The 20,970-nt window shown below is 42.0% G+C and overlaps 3 protein-coding genes across 4 annotated transcripts in view; 2 read left to right on the top strand and 1 right to left on the bottom strand.

The window, feature by feature from the left end:
• pcdh8 (protocadherin 8) overlaps positions 1-14,546 on the bottom strand; it is a 35,762-nt gene extending 21,216 nt beyond the window's left edge. For both annotated transcript variants that reach the window (XM_070976201.1, XM_070976203.1), the window contains exon 1: positions 14,517-14,546. The gene's annotated coding sequence lies outside the window, so the exon portion shown is untranslated. The remainder of the gene's footprint in view (positions 1-14,516) is intronic.
• On the top strand, positions 9,321-13,158 carry LOC139340784 (protocadherin-8). Its single transcript, XM_070976768.1, has 3 exons — positions 9,321-11,924; positions 12,027-12,225; positions 12,474-13,158. The coding sequence occupies exons 1-3, from the start codon at positions 9,459-9,461 to the stop codon at positions 12,785-12,787; spliced, it is 2,979 nt and encodes a 992-aa protein (XP_070832869.1). The 5' UTR covers positions 9,321-9,458; the 3' UTR covers positions 12,788-13,158.
• Positions 14,299-17,338, top strand: LOC139340402 (leukocyte cell-derived chemotaxin 1-like). Its single transcript, XM_070976205.1, has 7 exons — positions 14,299-14,370; positions 14,539-14,673; positions 15,263-15,403; positions 15,521-15,634; positions 15,771-15,924; positions 16,370-16,557; positions 17,111-17,338. The coding sequence occupies exons 1-7, from the start codon at positions 14,299-14,301 to the stop codon at positions 17,336-17,338; spliced, it is 1,032 nt and encodes a 343-aa protein (XP_070832306.1).
• The last annotated feature ends 3,632 nt before the right edge of the window (positions 17,339-20,970 follow it).

The raw sequence follows: 20,970 nt of genomic DNA, 5'->3' as shown, positions 1-20,970 counted from the left end.
CACTTTCATTACACACATGTCAACAACATGTACAAAGTTTAATGGTCCTGTAGTGAATTCGGGGGCACATTTTTTACACTTGGACTGGCAAAATGAAAGCCTATTTTTCCAAGAAGATTATTTTTCAGTCAGCAATACAATATACACCAGAGTATTATTTTCTTTTAAATCCCACTGTGCCCATGTGTTGAGAGAGAAACGGTGTCATGTTTAATTAGCAAATTCTCACAGCGAATGCGGACACCTTGTTGACACATCCATTCCACATGAGCTATTGCTGATTCCTTTGAATACAATTTACATAATTATACCTCATCCAGTCGTGTGAAGCACATGCCTCGAACACCAGGTTGCTCACAGCAAAACAGCATGAGCAGGAACAGCCATATTAACGCTCGTGGCAAGAAAATACTAAATGTTGAAGCTGCCTCCTCCATCTGCATTGTATGAGACATGATGGTCTCGCTGAATTACAGATATGACCCCCAACCCCCCATGCGCTCGCTCGCTCGCACACACACACACACACACACACACACACACACACACACACACACACACACACACAAACATATATAACACCGCCTCCTCTTAAAACATACACACAAAGAGAGAAAATCTCTCTGCCTGTGAAAGATGACCTAAATTTTCACAATGCTTTGCACTTACTGTACATATTTAAGTTGATCTTCCTTCAATATGCAAAACCCATAGAGTACCACCTCAATGCAAAACATAAATTCTCATTTACATGCACAATATTGCAAAACAAGACTCACCAGAGGTGAGTCTATAAGCTCTATGGTAACATTCAAAGTCAAACAACACCCATCTTCCCCAAAGAACAATGAGGCATGACAGGTTGAATTGCCAGAACGTACTGTCAGAGGGCTCCTCCAAAGCTCCCAGCATTGAATTTCCCTCTGAATCTTGTCTTGCTCATCTAATAACTTTGTTTATGTCTGCTATGGGACATGTCTGGAGAGGCACCTTGAACACTGGGATACAGCTCTCAGTCCAAACATAAAGAGAGAAATGAAATATTCACCCGCCTGATTGTCTCCAAACTCCAGGAGAAGAATCAATAAAACATAACATTGGTATCTCTCTGAGTTTAAGACTTCCGATGGGGTTTGAAACCCCCAAGTGACGTCGGAGGCTTTACTCTCGCATATGAAAACACCAGAGTTTTATTTTGATGTTTGAATTAATCAGCGGAGAGCATCTTCAGAACAAAAAGATCTGATGTTGCCTGTGGGAGCTGCGGCCATCTGAGATTTCACAGCCTGTATTTAAAAGCATGTTTTGAAGAATGCATCGCAACAGCCCACAATAAGCTAAGACGAGCCATAATGCCTTTCATATCTGGTCTACTAAACTCAGCCAATCTTCATTTCCTTATATACCACATATTTTTAATGTCCTGATCTATCCCTTTGGTGAGTAAAACTGACTTCAAAGACTTGTGTTGAAAATAAGTGTTGACTCACATAACCTCACTGCACAGCATGTTTAAACAACTTTCATGTGAAGGTTAAATCCCTGTGAAGTGCATCACTTAAGGCAATACAATGGGGCAGTTATGTGGACCAGGTCGACATATGTAGACACCAATGGAAGACAAAGGACACAGCTGAATGGGAGGGGAGTGTGACCCCATTACCATGTTATCTCAGAGGTAAAAGAAATCCTTTCAGCTCCAACTCCATAGATAACAAAGACAGAAGGCAACAATGCTGTGGCTTTGTTCAAATAAACTCTACCTGCACAAATAACTACATTCACTGTGAAATGTCTTGATTGCTGTATGTGATTTAACATTTTGAGAAATACACTGACTTGCCTTCTTGCTGGGGGGGTGAAAACATCAATAGCACTCTCATGTCTGTGCAGTAAATATGAAGCTGCAGCCAGCAGCCTTAGCTGAGGACCAAGACTGGAAATATGGGGAAAGAGCAAGTCGAGCAAACACCTACCAGCCTCTATACAGCTCATTAGTTAACATGCGTTGTTTGCTTAATGGGCACAAAAACCAAAGTTTAAAAACATCTTGTAAAATCACTAAAACGTATCGTTTTTACACTTTGAATTTCATGCAGAAAAAACAAAAGAAATAACACATTCGTTATTTATCTGATTGTGAGATACCTGTGGACAGAGGCATGCTAGCTATTTAAGTCATTCTGCTAAGCTAAGCAAACTAAATGCGGTGGTAGCTTCATATTTCAGCGAGAGAGCCAATAAACATTTCCCAAAAAAGGCCAAACTATTCCTTTAATTAGTCAGTAACACTTAAGATTACAGTCTGCAACATATGGTGCAATTCTTTCCAGTTTACTGTGTAATTTTATGGAGTACATGTACACTGCGAACCAATACAGACATGTAGGTAAAAGGGACGATGAGAAGCAAGGGACTAATAAGCACCTGTTCTCATATCAGGACAGTGTGACCTACTGAGCATGGCATTTGGGAGGAATTTACAAAGAAGTTACACTGTTGATATTTTAATCTAACAGGTACTGAGCTAATAAAGACACATATGCACCCTGTAGTTATTTAGGAACTATGCAGTTTCCCCATCTTCATTTTGTTATAACCTGTACTTCTCCAGTGTACGTAAGTCATATGTTTTGAAATAAGTCACAACAGATTTCTAAAATGCTCCACAGAACTCATTACTCCATCTTCCCCCGATTCATCCGGCTCTGTTGCTCAGTAATAGTCAGAGTTTATAATAACAGAACAGGTGCTCAGTAGTTAAATATACCTACAGTATAAAAATCCCACATTGCCATCCCCTTATTCTTCACAGCTTGTTCCCTCGTACCTCCATGTATGCATCAGTACGTACTGCGCCGGTGCACTGTCAAGAAAATGACTCTGTGAATTGTTTCCAACAGTTCCTCCTGAGCAGAGAAAACACTTGATTGAACTCTAAAATAACAATAAAGTTCACATCTTGCATGGCCATAAGTATGTGCTAATAGCCCCTGTCGACATTTCAGAAGGATCACTTAAACTAAATGTAACTCAAATGTCATATTTTAATGTCCAGCTGAGCATGAACAGAATAACTGACATGAAACAGCTGGTGAGAGTGAGTCTAGTTGAAAATTGAGTTCTTAAGGCAGTGATTCACCACCAGGGGTACTTGTAGGGGCACTTCTGCTGTTGCCAAGCGGTACTTGGGAAGATTGAAGAGAATCTCAACTAATTTGTATGTTGTCCACCTGCTGAGCTGTAACACCTGAACGCTACATAGCAGAATAGTTGGAAAAAGTTAAAGTAATGGTTAAATGCTACTTACTGTTCGCCTATTTCAACCATTTGTCCTTTACTTTGAATAGCAATGCTTATACGTTTAAACATATATGTAAAGATAATTGATAAATGATTGAAATAGACAGCTGACGGTATCAGAGGCAGTTGCAATTGTTCATAAACGTATCAGAAATAATCATGAAAGAGCAGAAATAGCAGATATGTTGTTGAAGTAGCTGAATGTAACAAATAAATCCTTGAAACAGAAAGCTAAAAGTTATTGATAAATGGCTCTAATAGATTGCTTTAAGTGACCAATAATCAGTGGGAAGAGTTACTTAAAAGTATTGGATAAATGGCTGAAACATCCAGTTTCTGTCACTATCAAATGGCGCCAACAGAGCAAATGCAACATTTAGAATTCAACTAAAAATCCTAACATACAGTTTAAAATCAATTCAGTTGAACACATCGAGACAAGATGGGTGGTGTCGATGAAGGGGCACTTCAGTTCATCTGACGGGGCTGTGGGGGTAGAGCTACATGAGAGTAAAAGGTTGGGAACGGCTGCTTTAAGGCAAGTGATCTCCCACCAGAGGAACATTCAGTAGAGCTGAGCTCCACCACAGTATAATTTGCCTCTGATTTCTAATCTTTGTAAAAGAATGCGAAGCTAAGTGCCTTCCACAAATGCAGACTATCATGGCATTTCTTCAGGCACATTATGGACCAGAGTGATTAGAGAACTAAAAATGCGAAGGCATCCCTTGAAACTGAATGCATTTACAATCCCATTAAATATGGAATTGTGTCTGTGGGCCAACAGTAAATTTGAAATATCTTTCCCTGCAACAGTTTTTTTTTTCCCCCTCATACATTTTCCGTTTGCCGCTTGCTTTCTTCACTCTCTTACTGAATCTGTTTGAGGCTGTGAATAATTTGCCAGTGACTTTCATGGAAATAGCAACACTCGACACAATTATATAACATTAATCATGAAAATGCTATCATGATTTTCCATCAGCATCATGCAGACATTTTTTATTACTAATGATTCTGACAGTTGGCTGCTTTCGCCGTGAATAAAAAACAGTTATATAAATTGCTACAAAGATATAAAATCAAATATTTATATAAAATGTAGCTTGAATTCAGAGTGTGGGATGCTGCATGAAGTCATCCTGTGGAGGTGACCTTGAGCACATGTATTGGAATATTTCATTTTTTAAAGTATCAAATTCTGCTCTGTGTTATTACCACTTTTAACTGTCGAGCACTGCTTATTTGGAACTCAGACATCCATGCAGCTCGAATGTCTCACAGGGCGTAATGAGCATAAAATCCATCACATTCCATATATTTAATGTGCTCAATCACAACACAATACAATTAAATTTAATATGTAAATGAAGCAACAATAGACTGTGAAATTTGCACACCACAATGAAAACACCCATCTGCTAAATAACCTTCCTCAACCATAAACAATCATTTACTTACCATAAATTCATATAAACTCCTCCGCGTCCCAGTTCAAACTAATGCTGTATTGTAGTATAATAATCCATTGCCACAGCCGTTTGACCTGGTTTAATGTAATCCAAAGAGAATCGCCCACACCGACTCTATGATCACCTCTGCACTCATTAAAGTACAAATCAGTCTACGTAATATGAGGCTCTAAATTGAGCTGAAAGAAGAAAACAATATTCATCAGACTGCTTAATGAATTGTCATGGATGGTTTCTACTCATTTCCTTGCTGCCTTAGAAGTTATACAGGTTTGGAGAGCTTTCTAATTGTAAAATCCAAGCACTTTTCAAGCACTTTCAAGGTACCTACACCAAAGAATTTCCAGCCTGTCAAAACTTTAATCATTACATCTAAAATGTTAAAATAAACTGTGACAATTAAAGTTAACAGAATCATTTTAACTCACAGCAACCAATGCATATTGTAAATTATTTGAAAATCGAGCACTTTTTTAGGAATATACTAGAATTCAAGTAAATTCCCAAATTTGAAAACATTTGAAAATAGTTAAAATGAAGCATTTTCCCAATTGTCAAGACTTTGTACAAACCCTGTTATACTTCAGTGCTGAAGCTGCGACACCATGAGGTGGACAGATGTGTCTCAGCATGACGACCTTGTAGAATATTAGAGCAGCAATAGACAACTGTCCTCCGTTTTCATTACTTTGATGAAGATAATAGTAAGCTAGCTTCCTGCTGCTGTGTTAAATGTATTTCAACCAGGAGAGGTTTTTAGCCTTCTTGGAGCAATGCAACAAGCTGTAAATAAAACTCTTATATATAATCACTTCACAAAGTCAATATGGCTAACTAGTTAGCAAACATTTACTTCATCCACATCCAGCAAATATATTGTGGTATTCACCTTCGTTTGGAGTCATGTTTGTTTCCACCTGATGAATATAAGTCAAATATTCACTGTCCTGTTAGCTCTGTTTTGGTCTCCACCAGCGTCTGATGAAAATATCTAACTCTTTAGCGGCTAAATGCTCCACGTTGTTCCACTTTTTTGTGGCTCTGAATAGCTGCCTGCAGCTGCTGAAAGCCATAAAACCAAAACAGTGAGCTAAAAAATGCTAAAATGCTCCATAAAGCTGATAGAACTGGAGAGTGAGGTGCTGATTCTGGTTTGTCACTGCAAACAGCACCTTCACATTGGACATGGCTATTTGATCCATTGTTACTATGAAACTACTGATTAGTGCAGCTTTTACTGTAACCAGTACTCTTACAAAATCCCCTTGAGTGTGCAATTAACTCCACCATTTTTCCCAATTTCATCCCCAGTGGAGCACCTCCAAATTTAGCCTGTTAATGACAGCGCAAGTTAAAGGAAACATCAAACATCTCACATAGACCCAGGTGTGCATTGGGGCCCTCTCTGAAACACAGTAAAGAATCTCAATAACAGGAAAAAATGAATATCTTCCACCTCAGATGGATTGTATTGCACTCTGGATGCTTAAAAATATACCCAGTGTCATTCAGCATGGGAAGAAATGAATTTGAGGATGAGAAAGAATCAGGTGGCAATAGATTTCATGCAGTTCACGAAGAAGCCTGAATGAATGTTTTGTACATTTCTCAAATTGTTGTCATTGCCGGACTCCTGCTCGCAGGAGTCTTCATATTAATTGCCAACATATCTAAACCTCTGCACACTAATTACACTGTATCCCACTGATAATGCAGTAAGTATACGTGATTAACACATTTTAAAGTCGGGAAACTTGTTTGTATATTTCTATTTGAGTGGATGATTTTGACAAACTGCATGTTAACACTGTGCTTCAAGAAATGTTGGCAGCCTTAGCATGAATCTAATTAGATGATTAGAATAATCTGCCAGCATTGTTTGCATTCAGAGCAATGCCAACATCTGATCTTTCTCCAAACATCATCTAAGCACTGGTTTTCCACATGTGATAAACTCTGCTTTACGAAATATTCTGTCACAGTTGTTCTCTCCATTAGTTCAAAAGCTTATACTGTAAAATTGCCCTCCTGTCTTTGTTGTTTACTGCAGCCTTTTCCCTTTCAATGTGTCTCTGTGGGCTTCTTGCAATGTTTCAGATTATTATTGCTATTGTTAGTGTTATTGTTTCAGATTATTGTTTGTGCTTCAACTGCAGCACGCTGTTGACTCTATGGCTGACTAATGAATCGTTCTGAGCAAAATACACACAAGCTGTCATCTTCAACAACTCTCCTCCACACCCCATTTAGATACACAGTCGATGGAGAAGCTCGAAGTAAATAGTCGCAGATAAAGTGTGAGCAGAGGCCCAAAACAAGCGATTTCTTTCCGGATTCTGGGCAGTACGACCGTTGTATTCTGGGTTTCTTAACAATCCTGTGTCGTCTCCACAGCAGCAGAACAAAGAAGTGCAACAAACATAATTATACTGAAAAAAATCACTCCATCAAATCTAATAAGCTCCACAAGAGGCTGGACAGAGCATTTAAAAAGAAAGAATGGGCATGCACACATAGTTTGTGGAGACTAAATCAGATCCTGGGTGAAGATTTACAGATTTCTTTTCAATATTACCACTACAGACAATTCCACGATCGCTTTTCAAGGAAATTGGGAAATTAGCTTAACAAGGGTTGACATATACCTGCACCAACGCTGCACAGATACAATAAAACAAGAGCATGTGTTTCAATCCAGAACAGTAGTCAACGTGCCAGAGAAGATTGCGGTGGTGTTGTATTGTGGCCAACTCCAGCACTTAAAAGTCCAGTGTGTAGGATTATGGGGGATCTACTGGCAGAAATGTAATATAGTGTTCATACTTATGTCTTCATCAGCATATAATGACCTGGAAATAAGAATTGTTGAGTTATCTCTTTACAGTTACAGGAGTCTTCCACAGAGTCCACCATGTTGCACTTGTGTTTCTACAGTCGCTGAGAAAGGACAACCCAAACACTGGCTTTAGCAAGGGCCTATTGTGTTTTAATGGTTTCATGGCCATGGTAGGGGTGGTTGAGATAGGAGTCTTCAGTTAGTTGCAATCTGCAACCTCACCACTAGATGCCACTAAATCCTACATGCTTGTTCTTTAAGAATATGTATAGAGCTCACTACATGGCCAAAAGTATGTGGACACCTCAGCAAGGTGCATTAACAATCCAGTATTATATCAAAAAGTGATGACTGAACATGTTATTCCAAAACCATGCTCTCTGATGTTCTGCTATAACACGCTGTGCCCTGCTGGGAAGATTTTGGATCCTGGCTGCAGATTTTTCTCCTGTTCAGACACAAGAGCATGAGTGAGGTGATAAGACCTGGCTGGAAGTCTTCGTCCACTTCAACCTGAAGGTGTTGGATGGGGCTCTGTGCAGGCCAGTCAAGTTCTTTCACACCAAACTGTGAAAACCATTTCTTTATGTACTTTGCTTTGTGCACGTTGGCATTGTTTAAAACAGGAAATTCCTGCCAGAAAGTTGGAAGCACACTATTGTCTTAAATATCATTGTATGCTACGGCATTAAGATTTCCTTCAACTGGAACTAAAGAGCTTAGCCACCACCAGCCCATAACCACAAATAAAGTGGTGTGTGTACAAACGGCCATATAATGCAGTTCCTGTGAAACTGTACACATAAAGGTGCAAAAGTAAATGGCCCATCCTCATCACAGTGCTGTGAATATTAGTTGAATCGAATATAATTTGAAATTCATAACAGCTGGAAGTTGTGTTTTCAGAGTTGGGGGGTTGCAGTCAAAACCCAGGAGATAAACATCTATCAGTAGTCTATAAATATGTTTTCCATAAATTAGGAGAGAGGCGAGATGTAAGGTCTGAAGTGTGATTTGGAGAGATGAAAAAGACTCTTGATCTCAAATATGAGAAAATATTTTCAAAATATTTTCTTCATTTGTTTATCTGCTGTTTTTTTTACATTCAGGTTACAAAACTGACATGATGTTATATTGATCATCTTTTTTCCAATACATAACAGATAATCAGGAAGAAAAAAAAAAGAAAGCAGTGTGGGTGTAGCATCACTCCTCCCTCAGATGGGCTGCGGTTGTGCTCATGCTGAATGTGTCTCCAGATAATGAAGCTGTTCTGAAACGAGATGCACCCCGAACAAAACCTCATTCAGCTCTCAAAAAAAACAAAAAAACAACAACAATTGAGCCGGCCTTGTGAGCGCGTGCACACGCATAGACACACCTCCTCGCTCCTCAGGCACGCTCGCTAGACAATAAACTCAACATCAAAAGGAGAAGAAATAGGCTTTTGCTAAATAAAACCATCACTCGGTAATGGCTGCATTAAGACGATAAACAGTGCAGGAACTATCTTCAAGCAATGCCATATCTCTCTGCCCTTTTTTCCTATTTTGCAACTTGCTTCAGTGTACACTCTCAAAACAGGCTTATAGCTGCTTCTTTTTTTTTTCATAAGGGGGTATTTTTAATTCTAAAGCGAGGGATTGGTCACACTTCGTCTCATTAGCATGAGGAGCTGTATAAACCCCGCCACTGCAGAATTTTGAGCTGTGTTGAAGGCGAGGCAACAAGCGTGTCTGACTGGCTGCGCGCAAGGAGCAAGTAACTTTCACTTCCAGCTCAGTTCAGTTCAGAAACGCGGGAGCTGCATGGAGAGCTCACTCCAGAGGTGAACTGCTCAGCGCACAATGAGGCTGCTTACCGAGGGAAACATTACTACGAAGATGATACGGCGCAAATTTATAACTTATTGGCACCGGTGGATTTTTCTCTTCTCAATCCATCAATTTTTATTTGCCTCAGTGGCTCAGTCCGAGGGAAATACTATTCGATACCAGACCAATGAGGAGGGCGCACCAGGTACAGTCATCGGAAACCTTGCCAAGGACATGTCCTTGAGTCTGTCTCATTCCTCCAAGACCAATTTCAGGATGATGAAACAATTCAATGATTCATTCATCAGGGTAAGAGAAAGCGACGGGGAACTCACTGTCGGGGAACGAATTGACAGGGAAAGAATCTGCAGACACACTTTACAGTGTCTCATTACTTTTGACGTGGTCAATTTCTCCAAAGATCGCTACAAATTGATTCACGTTGAGGTGGAAATAAAGGACATCAATGACAACTCTCCGGAGTTCCCAAACAAGGAATCTATAGTGGAGATCTCGGAGAATGCAGCAGTGGGGTCCCGGATCCCCTTAGACCCAGCTGTGGACGCAGACGTCGGGTCAAACTACATCCAAAGCTATCAGATTTCTGTCAACAGTCATTTTACCATTGATGTGCTCCTGAGAGCGGATGGGGTTAAATATGCGGAATTGGTGCTAATGAAAGAGCTAGACAGGGAGACTCAGTCATCATACACTGTGGAGCTGGTCGCCACAGACGGAGGGAACCCGTACAGATCGGGGTCAACAAAGATAACTATCAAAGTAACTGACTTTAACGACAACAGTCCCGTTTTTGACCAGAACAGTTTCTCAGTCAGTTTGCCGGAGGACGCACCGGCTGGCGCTGTTATACTGGACTTGAACGCAGTTGATGCTGATGAGGGCTTAAACGGGGAGGTCGTCTACGGGTTCGGAAAACAGGTTTCTCACGAGATCCGAGAACTTTTCCAAGTGGATAATAAATCGGGTCGCCTGACGCTCAGGAGCCCGGTGGATTTCGAGGACAAAAGCACCTACGAGCTAGACGTGCAAGCGGCCGATCTGGGACCCAACCCGACCCCCTCCGTGTGCAAAATCATCATTCACGTCACAGACGTTAATGACAATGCCCCAGAAATCAGCATCACCCCGATGACCTCCATTACGACAGGCATTGCATACATCAGCGAGGCGGCAGACAAGGACAGTCTGGTGGCGCTGATCAGCACCCTGGACAGAGACTCGGGTGTTAACAGCCAGGTCCACTGCACATTATACGGCCACGATCATTTCAAACTCCGACAGGCTTACGAGGACAGCTACATGATAGTTACAGCAGCAGCCCTAGACAGGGAGAGGATTAGTGAGTATAACTTGACGGTCATGGCTGAGGATTTTGGGTCACCCCCGCTGAGAAAGATCACTCAGTACACCATTAGACTCAGCGACGAGAATGACAACGCCCCTCAATTTACTAAAGCTGTCAGTGAAGTTTCAGTGGTGGAAAACAACGCCCCAGGGGCCTATATCACCACAGTGGAGGCCAGCGACGCGGATCTGGGTAATAATGGCAAAATCACCTACAGACTGGTGGACAGCCTTATCATGGGGTCCCCGGTGAACACCTTTGTGTCTCTCAACTCAGTGTCTGGCTCCATATATGCACTCAGAAGTTTCAATTATGAAGTCATGAAACAGCTAGATATACACATCCAGGCAAGCGATGGGGGGTCACCACAGCTGCAGAGCACAGCTGTCATCAGACTAAAAATAGTTGATCAGAATGACAACCAACCTTCTATCATAGAGCCGCCGCTTTACAAAGGATCTGCTGAGGTTTTCCTGCCCAAAGATGCACCTGCAGGTTATGTGGTAACCCAGATAAAGGCCACAGATGCTGATGAAGGCATAAACGCACAGCTGTCCTATAAAATCACAGAGGGGGGGCACCTGGGTTTCTCCATCAACAAAGACACAGGGAAGGTGCACGTGAGCAGACAGCTGACGTATGATCTCGAGGACAATGTCAAAGTCACAGTGTCGGTCAGTGACAATGGTTCCCCAGCACTTACTTCCACAGCCATTATACACTTGAGCTTCATAGAAGGAACTCTACCCAGTATGCCCTCCTTGGCTCAAAATGGCAGCGAGGAGCTCTTTGAATGGGACATGTCCATAGCCATCATCATTGTCCTGGCAGGGAGCTGCTCTCTCCTCCTGCTGGCTATCATTCTCATCACAACCATTTGCAGCCGCCGGAAAAAAGAGACAAGGGAGGGGGGTTATGATGAGAAAGAAGATGTACCAAATGTGGAGAAAGTGGAAAGTGGTCATATTGATTCATTGATTGCCAGCCACAAAGCCAAAGTGTTTGATGCCCATCCATTTCCAGAGAAGCCTCCGTTGGCCAGCAGCAACCCAACAGAGACAGGCTGTGAGGATGGCAGGCAGACAGCAGGCATCTTTGAGTCAAACAGCAGAGTGATGGAGGGGAAATTAAAGGTAAGTCGTTATTTATGCAGGAGATATTTCAAGTTTCTTTCACACTGACTCTGCTGTCTTTTGCATCTTGACTCAAAGTTTGTGTGTTTTTTGTCTTTGCAGGGTTATTCTACACTGCCGGGATATGGGAAAGAGACAGTCAGACCAATAACAATATGGAAGGGTAATTCATTCACCACAATCTCAGCGAGAGATCCTCACATCAGTGGCAAGGACAGTGGAAAAGGGGACAGTGACTTCAATGACAGCGATTCTGACATAAGTGGAGACGTGCACAAAAAAGAGTCACCCCCGACAAACAGTGAGTGTCACAAAAAACACAGTAAAGATAACATTAAGATAGAAAATTGGAGGGAAAATGAGGATGTGAAGGGGAAATCCATGCAGTGATGCTTCTTATTCTGTGATTGCTATTTTAAGCTAAGCAATGCTACAATGCATTTTCTAATACACTGGTCACATTACCTGGGATCACTTTCAGCACCTTCAAGCAGATGAGCCAGCACATGTATTCACATTACATCCTCACAGCAATGCTGTTTTCCACAGGTCTCTGGGCATGCACGAGCGAGTGCAAAGTGCTGGGACACTCAGACCGATGCTGGAGCCCTTCCGCTACAAGGCCCAACACGAGCATGGCCTCTGGACCGCATCTGTCAACTTTCTCCAAGACAGCTTCACTTCCCCGGGACACCAGAAGGGAAAACTACTACCCAGCTCACCTACCCAAAACCAACGGTCTGCAAAGTGTGTACGAAAAAGTCCAACACCAGGAGTTTGACTATATCCTCGTTGGTCCACCAACGCCGGCCCGAATACAGGAAACGGATGAGATATCCATTCCAGAGTACACAAACTCTTAAAGATCAAAAAAGTCATCACGAGGGATTCTGTCTTTATACTGTATAGTACTTTGATCTTAATTGACTTTATGTTGGATTGTTGCTGTGTTTTGTAGTATGTCGTGTCTTTTGGCTCATATAAGACTGTTCATTGTATCATGTGTAATATGCAAGATTTTGTACATTAATAATATATTTTTCATAATGATTCAATGTAAAGAAGAATTTTATTATACATTTTCAAGAGCATGTGTTACTATTTAAGGGGCATGACCTATGGACATTTAGGCTGAAAGGGGCCTTTCTGCTGTGGAAAACAATCAATATGAAAGATTACCATGTTTGTGGTAGATTTTTGTCACATCGTTGCACAAATAAACGGTTAAAAGCTAAATTGTTTTGCAATTACGTTCAACCACAGTTTAAAAGCTGAGCTATCTGGGCTTACAGGACTTAAATGTAATCTTATAGGAAAAGTACAACCTATTGTCCCGAGGAACTATTCAGACAGCACGCAGCACATCCTCAATTAGCCTACTGAATGCATTTCATTTGCCTTACAGGCTTATGAGCCACAATAAATAAAATGTGGTCCTCCAACGATCACAGCTAAATTGATAGCATGCATAAGCCAGAGTCATATTCTTTTCATGGTACACAATGTAGTTACTGTGCTGCCTCAATTTGCATGCAAATAATGCATGGCTGATCAACTGCTCTTACAATTACATATTTTCTCAAAGGTCAAAGAATCCCCTCACCTTTTCTGATTGCCTCCCAGCTTACCAATTATCCAAAAAATGTGGTTCAATCTGTTTCCAAGCAACAGCAGCACTGAACATTTGAATCTTTTTTCTTACTATGTTTCTTCTTTTCAAGTTACAGTAAGGACAGCCTAACCTTGACCACGAAAATACCTCTCTGCCATTGTCAAATCAAAAAATTTATAATTACGCAAAGGTCATGTCTGTGTGTGCCTGTGATTGGGTGAGGTTTCTTAAGTCAGTGCTGTACACTGAAGGAATATAAAGACCCAAGACAACTCCCTTCTGCATACGAGTCTGACTATAGAGAGTGAAATCTGTTCATTCCCAGTGACACCTGTAATCAGAAAAGAGCTGGAGGAAGTCTGCAGCATTCATACACATTTCTATCACAATTAAGATCCAACTACGAGAGGAGGGTGATTAAATGAAAGGCATTAAAGCATTCTCTGAAAGCATAGCTGACTTCCTCCTAACACTGATCAAAAGGTCAGTTCACAATCTCTCCACCAACCATCGCTGCCTGCAACACCAGCCAATCTCTGATGAGCTCAGCTTCAAAAGTCTCGTTTTAGCTTGGCGCCACAGGATGGCCACCGTGCTTTAGGCAACCTGGACCTACAGGTAACATTCAGATGAAGAATTTAGCTCAAAGAATTTATATCGACTGTACGTCATTCACACACAGGTGTCAAAAAGCTTCCTGCTGGATAACCTGATTCTCCACAGAGAAGCAACAGCATTAGTGGAGGAATTATAGAGGACATCATGAGAGGGACGGTGGAAAAAGTCCAAAATACCACTCATGGATCTGGCTGTTTTGAACACTGCACGCCTCCGGTAAGACAGGCTTACTAAGTTTTTGATTAGAAATATAATTGACATCCATGACGTGCAATTAAAACTGTAGACTCTGCAAACTCTTAAGGTTTCCAGGGAATGTTATCACTGGTCCTGGCTATTGTCCAGCATGCGTCATTTCTTACTTTACATCTTCTGAACTTTAAGGAACAAAGCACGCCGACCTCTGCCGCAGTCAGTCGCCTCATGCGATTTGGAGCTGTGGCTCTTATTGTCGGCGCGGCGTTAATGTTGTGTGCATCCATGGCTGCTCTCTACCTGTGGAAAGTCAGCGATAAAAATGTAAGTGTCGACTGAGGATTATGCTGTGGTTATTGCAGCGCCCCTTCAATAACAGCTATCTCAGGTGAATGCAGGGAGGCTTTAGGATGCTTTTGGTGGGAAATGGGACCAAAGTAGATTACCAAACTGTCTGATAATAAAAACTTGTTTATTATAGGCGTAATTGTATTTTTCTGAGACAGACGGTCACTAGAGATATCTATCTTAACAACTGAGATGCCCTATTAGTGATCCTATTCATCATCACAGTTCAGACTGTGAAGCCGCAGCTTTAATTCTGCCTACAAAACAGCCTACAGACTACATAAACAGCTCCTGTTATTGTGCTCCATCTTGTATGAAACAGTGTAATGTTTATTTGTGTCTTATTGAGCTCACCTGTAGGGCAAACATCCTTTTCAAAGCCTGTGGTGCTTTGCTCAATCCACAGTGTGCTTAAACTACACAGGGTTTCAGTAGGAGAAGCAACACCAGCAATTACTGTGCTGGGGAAGCTTGTTTTTCTGTATCTCTCTTCCATTGTGTTTGCCACAGTGTGATTTACATAACTTGACTAATCAGTCATTCAAACGTTCCACTTTGCTGCCAGGTTTATAATGTTCGTTACAGTATGAACATCAATGGGGAGGTGAGGGAAGGTTCCGTGGAAATTGATTCTGACAACAACCTGGAGCGATTTAAAACTGGGAGTGGAGCTGAGGAAGCTGTGGAGATTCATGACTTTCAAATTGTGAGTGAGTTTGTCCTTGTTCTCTCTTCCTGGGGTAGTTCAGCTGAGACTTTCTGTGTGCTTAGCAAAGTAGCAAAGCTGTGAGTGTAAACATGGCATCTCTGTGATTTGGTGCAGGGAATAACTGGAATCCGCTTCTTTGGAGGAGACAAGTGCTACATAAAATCCCAAATCAAAGCCAACCTTCCACACATGGGAGCTCACAACAAAGAGTCGCTGATGTTTGACCTGGTATATGCACACTGCTTGATACGGAAAGTAGAGAATTGAGAAAAGACATTACAGAGGATCGTCTGTCTGCTTTTAACACTGGCGTTTCCTATTCTGTTTTAGCAATTCAAGGGCATTATCTTTTTGTTCTCGCCAGACAGATGAAATCATGCCAATGAGGTTTGATGAGGAGTTCCTCATATGGGTCGCAGCAGAGCAGCCGCTGAAGGACACCAGCTTCCTGAGCAACAAAATCCTCAGTCTTTGCGGAGAGCTTCCCATTTACTGGCTCCACTCTATCTATCCCAAAGGTTACCTTCTTCTTTTCTTTCCAGCTATTATGTATTGATTCACTCAATCCCACAGAGTCTATAAAACTGGCCTGCTATCAGAGCGCACGGTCTACTGCATTTGAATTGCTGCACATTCTTTCATTGTTTATTCAGATCTCGGTTGCGACTGCCCTGCTTATCTGCTGACACACTTGTAAAATTCTGACTCTGAGAAGTTGTTGAAACACTTGAAACATCTTGAACATACACTCCATTTAGAGTTGTACACCAAAAACGGCTCCGGTCTTGTATCAAAAAAGAATGATCTTGAAATATGCAAAGACTGCTTGAAATCACTGCTGCTAATTTAATTATTCAGGACATCTGAGACAGCCGCAGCTATGTAGGATTGAGCTCTGAGGACATGTATGGCGTCTTGTGGATGTTGACCCAATACTCTTGCCTCTCGTGGCTGCTGTAACAGATGGGGAGAGGAGAAAGAGAGACACGCAGCGAGCCAAACGGCAGTTTAACATGGAGGAGTTTGACGCAGCTGCTGAGGAGAGGGACCCGGTGAGTCACGCAGAGGATGACACCCCCAGAGTCGCGGAGGAAGAGGAGGGGGCACAGTCTACTGCGGGGTCAGCATACAATCCTGAGAACCCCTATCATGTGAGTAGCAACTTTGTCAACAGCACTGTTTGTGATAAACAAGGCTCCAGAGCTGGTGAATTTTTGATTAACTATCAAGCGGGGTATACTGAGCCCTGGAGCAGCCCTTACAGTAACATTGTGAATTAAAGTTTCTCTGTTTTGTCAACACTTTTACAAATGACTTCATAATACCTTCGTTATGAAAGCAGCCTTGTTCAAGACTGTATTCTCGCAGAAACAGCAGCACTGTCCATGGTGTGAAAATGTGCTAACCTGGATTTGGTCCTCCTGTCAGCTGTGGGTATATACAGTCCTGCTGCTGCTGTTGAGTGGGTGTCATATTAGAGGCTGTAATTACAGGGCACCGGGGTAACAGCTGCCATTCCAAGTTGATGAACTTATGAACTGAAGTGAAAATTCCCAGTGGTTATAAAAATTCATGTTGCCTGAGAGAACCATAGTCACATGTTTGGGAGGATGAGAAGTTTTTGGAAAAAAAATCTGAATTGCAAATGAGTGTAAATTTTGGAAAAGATTGCGCTTCAAAATGAACATTTCTTCCAAACTGCAGCGCGGCGGAGGGGCAGGAGAGGAAGGCGCCATGACCTTTGACACCATGTTAGACCACCAGGGGATCTGCTGCTCAGAATGCCAACGAGGCTACACTCACTGTCAGAGAATATGCGAGCCTCTGCGTGGCTACTGGCCCTGGCCTTACAACTACAGAGGATGCCAGGTAGCTTGCCGAGTCATTATGCCGTGTCGTTGGTGGGTGGCACGCATTTTAGGTGTTGTGTAAAAAAAAAAAAAACACGCGACTCTTGTGAGAGAACTTTTAAATAAGACCCCCAAGGTCTTAAAACTTTATTATGCATGCAGATATTTATTTCCTGAGTTTGACTGTACCAGAAAACTACGCTTGTTTGCATGAAATGCAGCTCATGCTGTATGATTATCTGACCTATACTAACTATGACAAAGGTTCATCCATCCAAACAAAATGCTGCACATACAAATATGCGCTTTCTCTTTGTATGCATACACTAGTTCTTTACATACAGTAAAACTGGAATACATAAATGCCATATTTCTATTTGCAGCAACCGACTCACAAATGAGCACTTTTTTTCTCTTTTTTTGCGGCATGTAATAGCAAGGCTTAATGCACTGTACTGTGTTTAATGGAAGGTATGGGACTGAATCCAGAGGCTCAGCAGATCATGTCCCTTTTCTGACTGAGTAGGTTTCAATAAATTCTAATTACAGTATATGCTGGCTTTGATGTAGATGTTTTTTGTGTCACATCTTGTTTCCATGGTTCCACTGGGTGCTTTTCTGATAAAACTGAAGTGACAGCAATGGTTGCCATAACTTCCATTCACAGCTCAGAATCAGTTTGAGGGCAATGCAATTTGTACACACTGACATCTGCATTGATGTGAACTAATGTGAGATGGGTGTCATGGCAATGATGGAAAATATTTCCATAGAAGTGACATGTTTATTAAATAAATAAATCGATATTTTTCTCTATGAGAAGAGAGGAGTGTGGATGCTAAGCTACCAAATAACATGATCACAGAGACGGGCTTCTTCTTCTTTTTTTTTCCTTTCGCACAGCTGTTATTGGGGCTTGTGGTGCAGGCTATTCTGAATACCTCAAAATCAAAAGAAATCAGATTACGATCTCTAAAGCCATATGCCAACTTTCTAAATAATTGAAAGGAGCCATGTTGCGATCAAGACGATTTCACAGAGGGTGATCCAGGCACATCAAATTACAACAGATGTGAAATTGCACCATATCTGCCACTAAAGCCGCATTTGAAACTCTGAAGCAGTGTGAGGAAACAACACAAAGAGATGCTTGTCTCTTTGCTTGGAGATCTTTCCTGGTTTTTGTGGGGGTAGAGGTGCTTATCACATCTGCAGTGCTGATAAGACGGCCTCTGTGCCTCCGTAGGCTATATAATATTAATCCCTCTCCCACGTCTGCAGATGCACTTAAAGGAAGGTGACAAGCATGACATATCCAGGACCTCCTGATGGCTCGTGCTCTGGAGTGCAGCCGCTAAAAGAGCCCCAAGTACCCTCAAGTGATGTAAATTTGCAGGGGGAGTCCAATTTCCATCACAGCACTGTCACTGCCATGGTCATTAAACTAAATCATCCCGCTGTGTGTCACACAGCTCCCATTTTAAAGTCCCCTCAATAATGGAGTTATACTTGGACTGCAGATTGCAGCACAACAGTGAATGTCTGACCTGACAGCAGCTGTAAGAGTATACTGCATATTATTTCATCTTTAGAAATCACAGGCAGGCAGCATTCATGGAGATACCTTGAAATTATTAATTAATTGAGAGACCTTTTCTTATCGTAGTCACACCAGCTGCAGTTCAGCAGCGCTATATATAATCTCTAAAGTTAGCAACTGCAGCTGAAATGTAAATATGATGTGTTATGTGCCTGTTGCTGGTGGCGGTTTCCTTTGGGTTTCACTCAGAATATGTTGATACAGCAGCACAAGACAAAGAGCGCAGAGTCGAAGCTAGACAAAAGGAGATGAAAAACATAAAGCAAAAGGAAAAAACACATCACCACAAGCAACAACTCAAAATGGCATTTAAACTGTGAAAAAATACATAGCTCAGAACAACAGCAGTTTTGTTATCCCGGGGCCCTGTTTCTAAAAAACTTGTTTCCTTTTGCCATTCCTCTCCTATGAAGAGAAATGTACCCCCATTGAGTAGAAAAGACGAATGTGTTGGAGAGCAGCTTCAGTGTGTGAGACAGTGGTGCCTTTTTGTTTGCCTCCCCTCTGGAGCCAAGCTTACCCTGGGAGCCCTGCAGGCCAGGGAACAAACAGAGCTTTGTGAGCACTGACCCACTGTGCCCAGCAGCCAGACTGCAAACCTCCACTCCCGTGCTAATAGGAAACCACAGAAGAGGAGTCCGCAGCAGCCGAGGGAGGGGAGCTTTTCTCGCATCCACCTGTGCTTTCATCATTGCCCATCAAAACAAGCACATTCAGGCGGGGTGCTGTGGTCCTCTGGTGACCACAGAATCAAAAGCTTTTTCACCAACATCCTCTTGGCACCAACACTCAGCACAATACATTTGGGATACCTTAGCTGCTGATTTATTTTGTGGCAGGGATTTGTGCTAATCAAGCCCAAGTACTCACTAGAGCTCCCTATAAATACGTCAATAGCCTGTCATAATTTTGCCTGCTGTTGCCCAGGAGGCATTAGAAGTGTGAATAGAAGTGTGAAGTGAACCACTCTGGTAAACGTGTCCTACATTTGATTGCATGTTTTCCATTACATCCAGACATGAATGAAATAAACAGTAGTGACAGTCCATTTTGCACCTTAACCAGAACACAGAAACCCTTTTAGGCTGGCTCATTATGTTTTTCTGCAAGAAAGCACTGCAGTACGCTTATAGATGCTGGCATCGTGAAAAACCTGTAACCCACAGTTTTGCACCAGCAATAACAACCCAGGCACCGAACATTTGTCTTTTCTGTTCTCCTGAATGGTCAGAAATAACATAGCTGGACAAAAAGGGGTGGGTGTGTGAAGGGGGTGGGGGGTTGGGTGGGTACAAGGCTTAAATGCTTTTTAATCCCATGGTTGAGTGACCACTTGCAGCTCTGCCCAGCAGTCTGGCTCTGCCTGCGATTTGCAGGTCTCTCTGAAGTTTCCTTGCCACTGGCTATGGTGCCCGTATAACTCTCTCTCTCTCTCTCTCTCTCTCTCTCTCTCTCTCTCTCTCTCTCTCTCTCTCTCTCTCTCTCTGTCTGTGTGTGTGTTTCTCTCACCCTCGTATTTAGTATGCAAACCCCAAATGGCCATTAATTAAATGCCTGCCGGTATTGTATAAGGAACACTCTTATTTACTTCACTAAGTTAATGCTGCGAACATGTCTGCAGATCTACCTGCATTACATTAGTTACACTTTCTCGGTCATGAAACATTATAGCTATTGTCCTCAGTGACTCAATTACTCTGCGCGCACTGCAGGGATTTTTTTTTCTGTGTATTGCACTTGGTTGCATGGTGTCCTTGTTACACTCAAATAGAAAACCTGTAGTGCGGTGGGTCTAAATTGGACACAGTGCTGGAATTTGCACCATTGTTTTCCTATAGGGACACACTGTATGTGTGACAGTTAGTGTGGTGGAGGCATCCAACCTGCACTGGATGTCAAGAGTGTCTCATAAGAGGTGGGCAGTTATCTTTATTAAACAGCAGGCATGGGCTCTCTCAGAGGACGCTGTATAACCAACACACATTTTCACAGCCTCACCCATATCACCATTTTTTAACCCTGTACTCAGTGAAATTTAATTTAAAAAACATGCCAATGAGATCAATATTAAAAGATTCTCTATTAGAATATGGCATCTGTCAAAACTTCAGTCA

The sequence above is a fragment of the Chaetodon trifascialis genome, chromosome 12 (assembly GCF_039877785.1).
Source record: "Chaetodon trifascialis isolate fChaTrf1 chromosome 12, fChaTrf1.hap1, whole genome shotgun sequence".
In the NCBI taxonomy this organism is placed as follows: Eukaryota; Metazoa; Chordata; class Actinopteri; order Chaetodontiformes; family Chaetodontidae; genus Chaetodon; species Chaetodon trifascialis.
Note: the sequence above shows the minus strand (reverse complement) of the source record. Positions and strands in the feature narration are given on the sequence as shown.

Excerpts from the sequence above, each read along its gene's own strand:
- LOC139340784 (XM_070976768.1), top strand. The coding sequence starts at position 9,459 with ATGAGGCTGCTTACCGAGGGAAACATTACTACGAAGATGATACGGCGC. Across the intron at positions 11,925-12,026 it reads TGATGGAGGGGAAATTAAAG|GGTTATTCTACACTGCCGGG; the intron begins GTAAGTCGTTAT and ends TTGTCTTTGCAG. Across the intron at positions 12,226-12,473 it reads AGAGTCACCCCCGACAAACA|GTCTCTGGGCATGCACGAGC; the intron begins GTGAGTGTCACA and ends TGTTTTCCACAG.
- LOC139340402 (XM_070976205.1), top strand. The coding sequence starts at position 14,299 with ATGAGAGGGACGGTGGAAAAAGTCCAAAATACCACTCATGGATCTGGC. Across the intron at positions 14,674-15,262 it reads GGAAAGTCAGCGATAAAAAT|GTTTATAATGTTCGTTACAG; the intron begins GTAAGTGTCGAC and ends CTTTGCTGCCAG. Across the intron at positions 16,558-17,110 it reads ATCCTGAGAACCCCTATCAT|CGCGGCGGAGGGGCAGGAGA; the intron begins GTGAGTAGCAAC and ends TCCAAACTGCAG.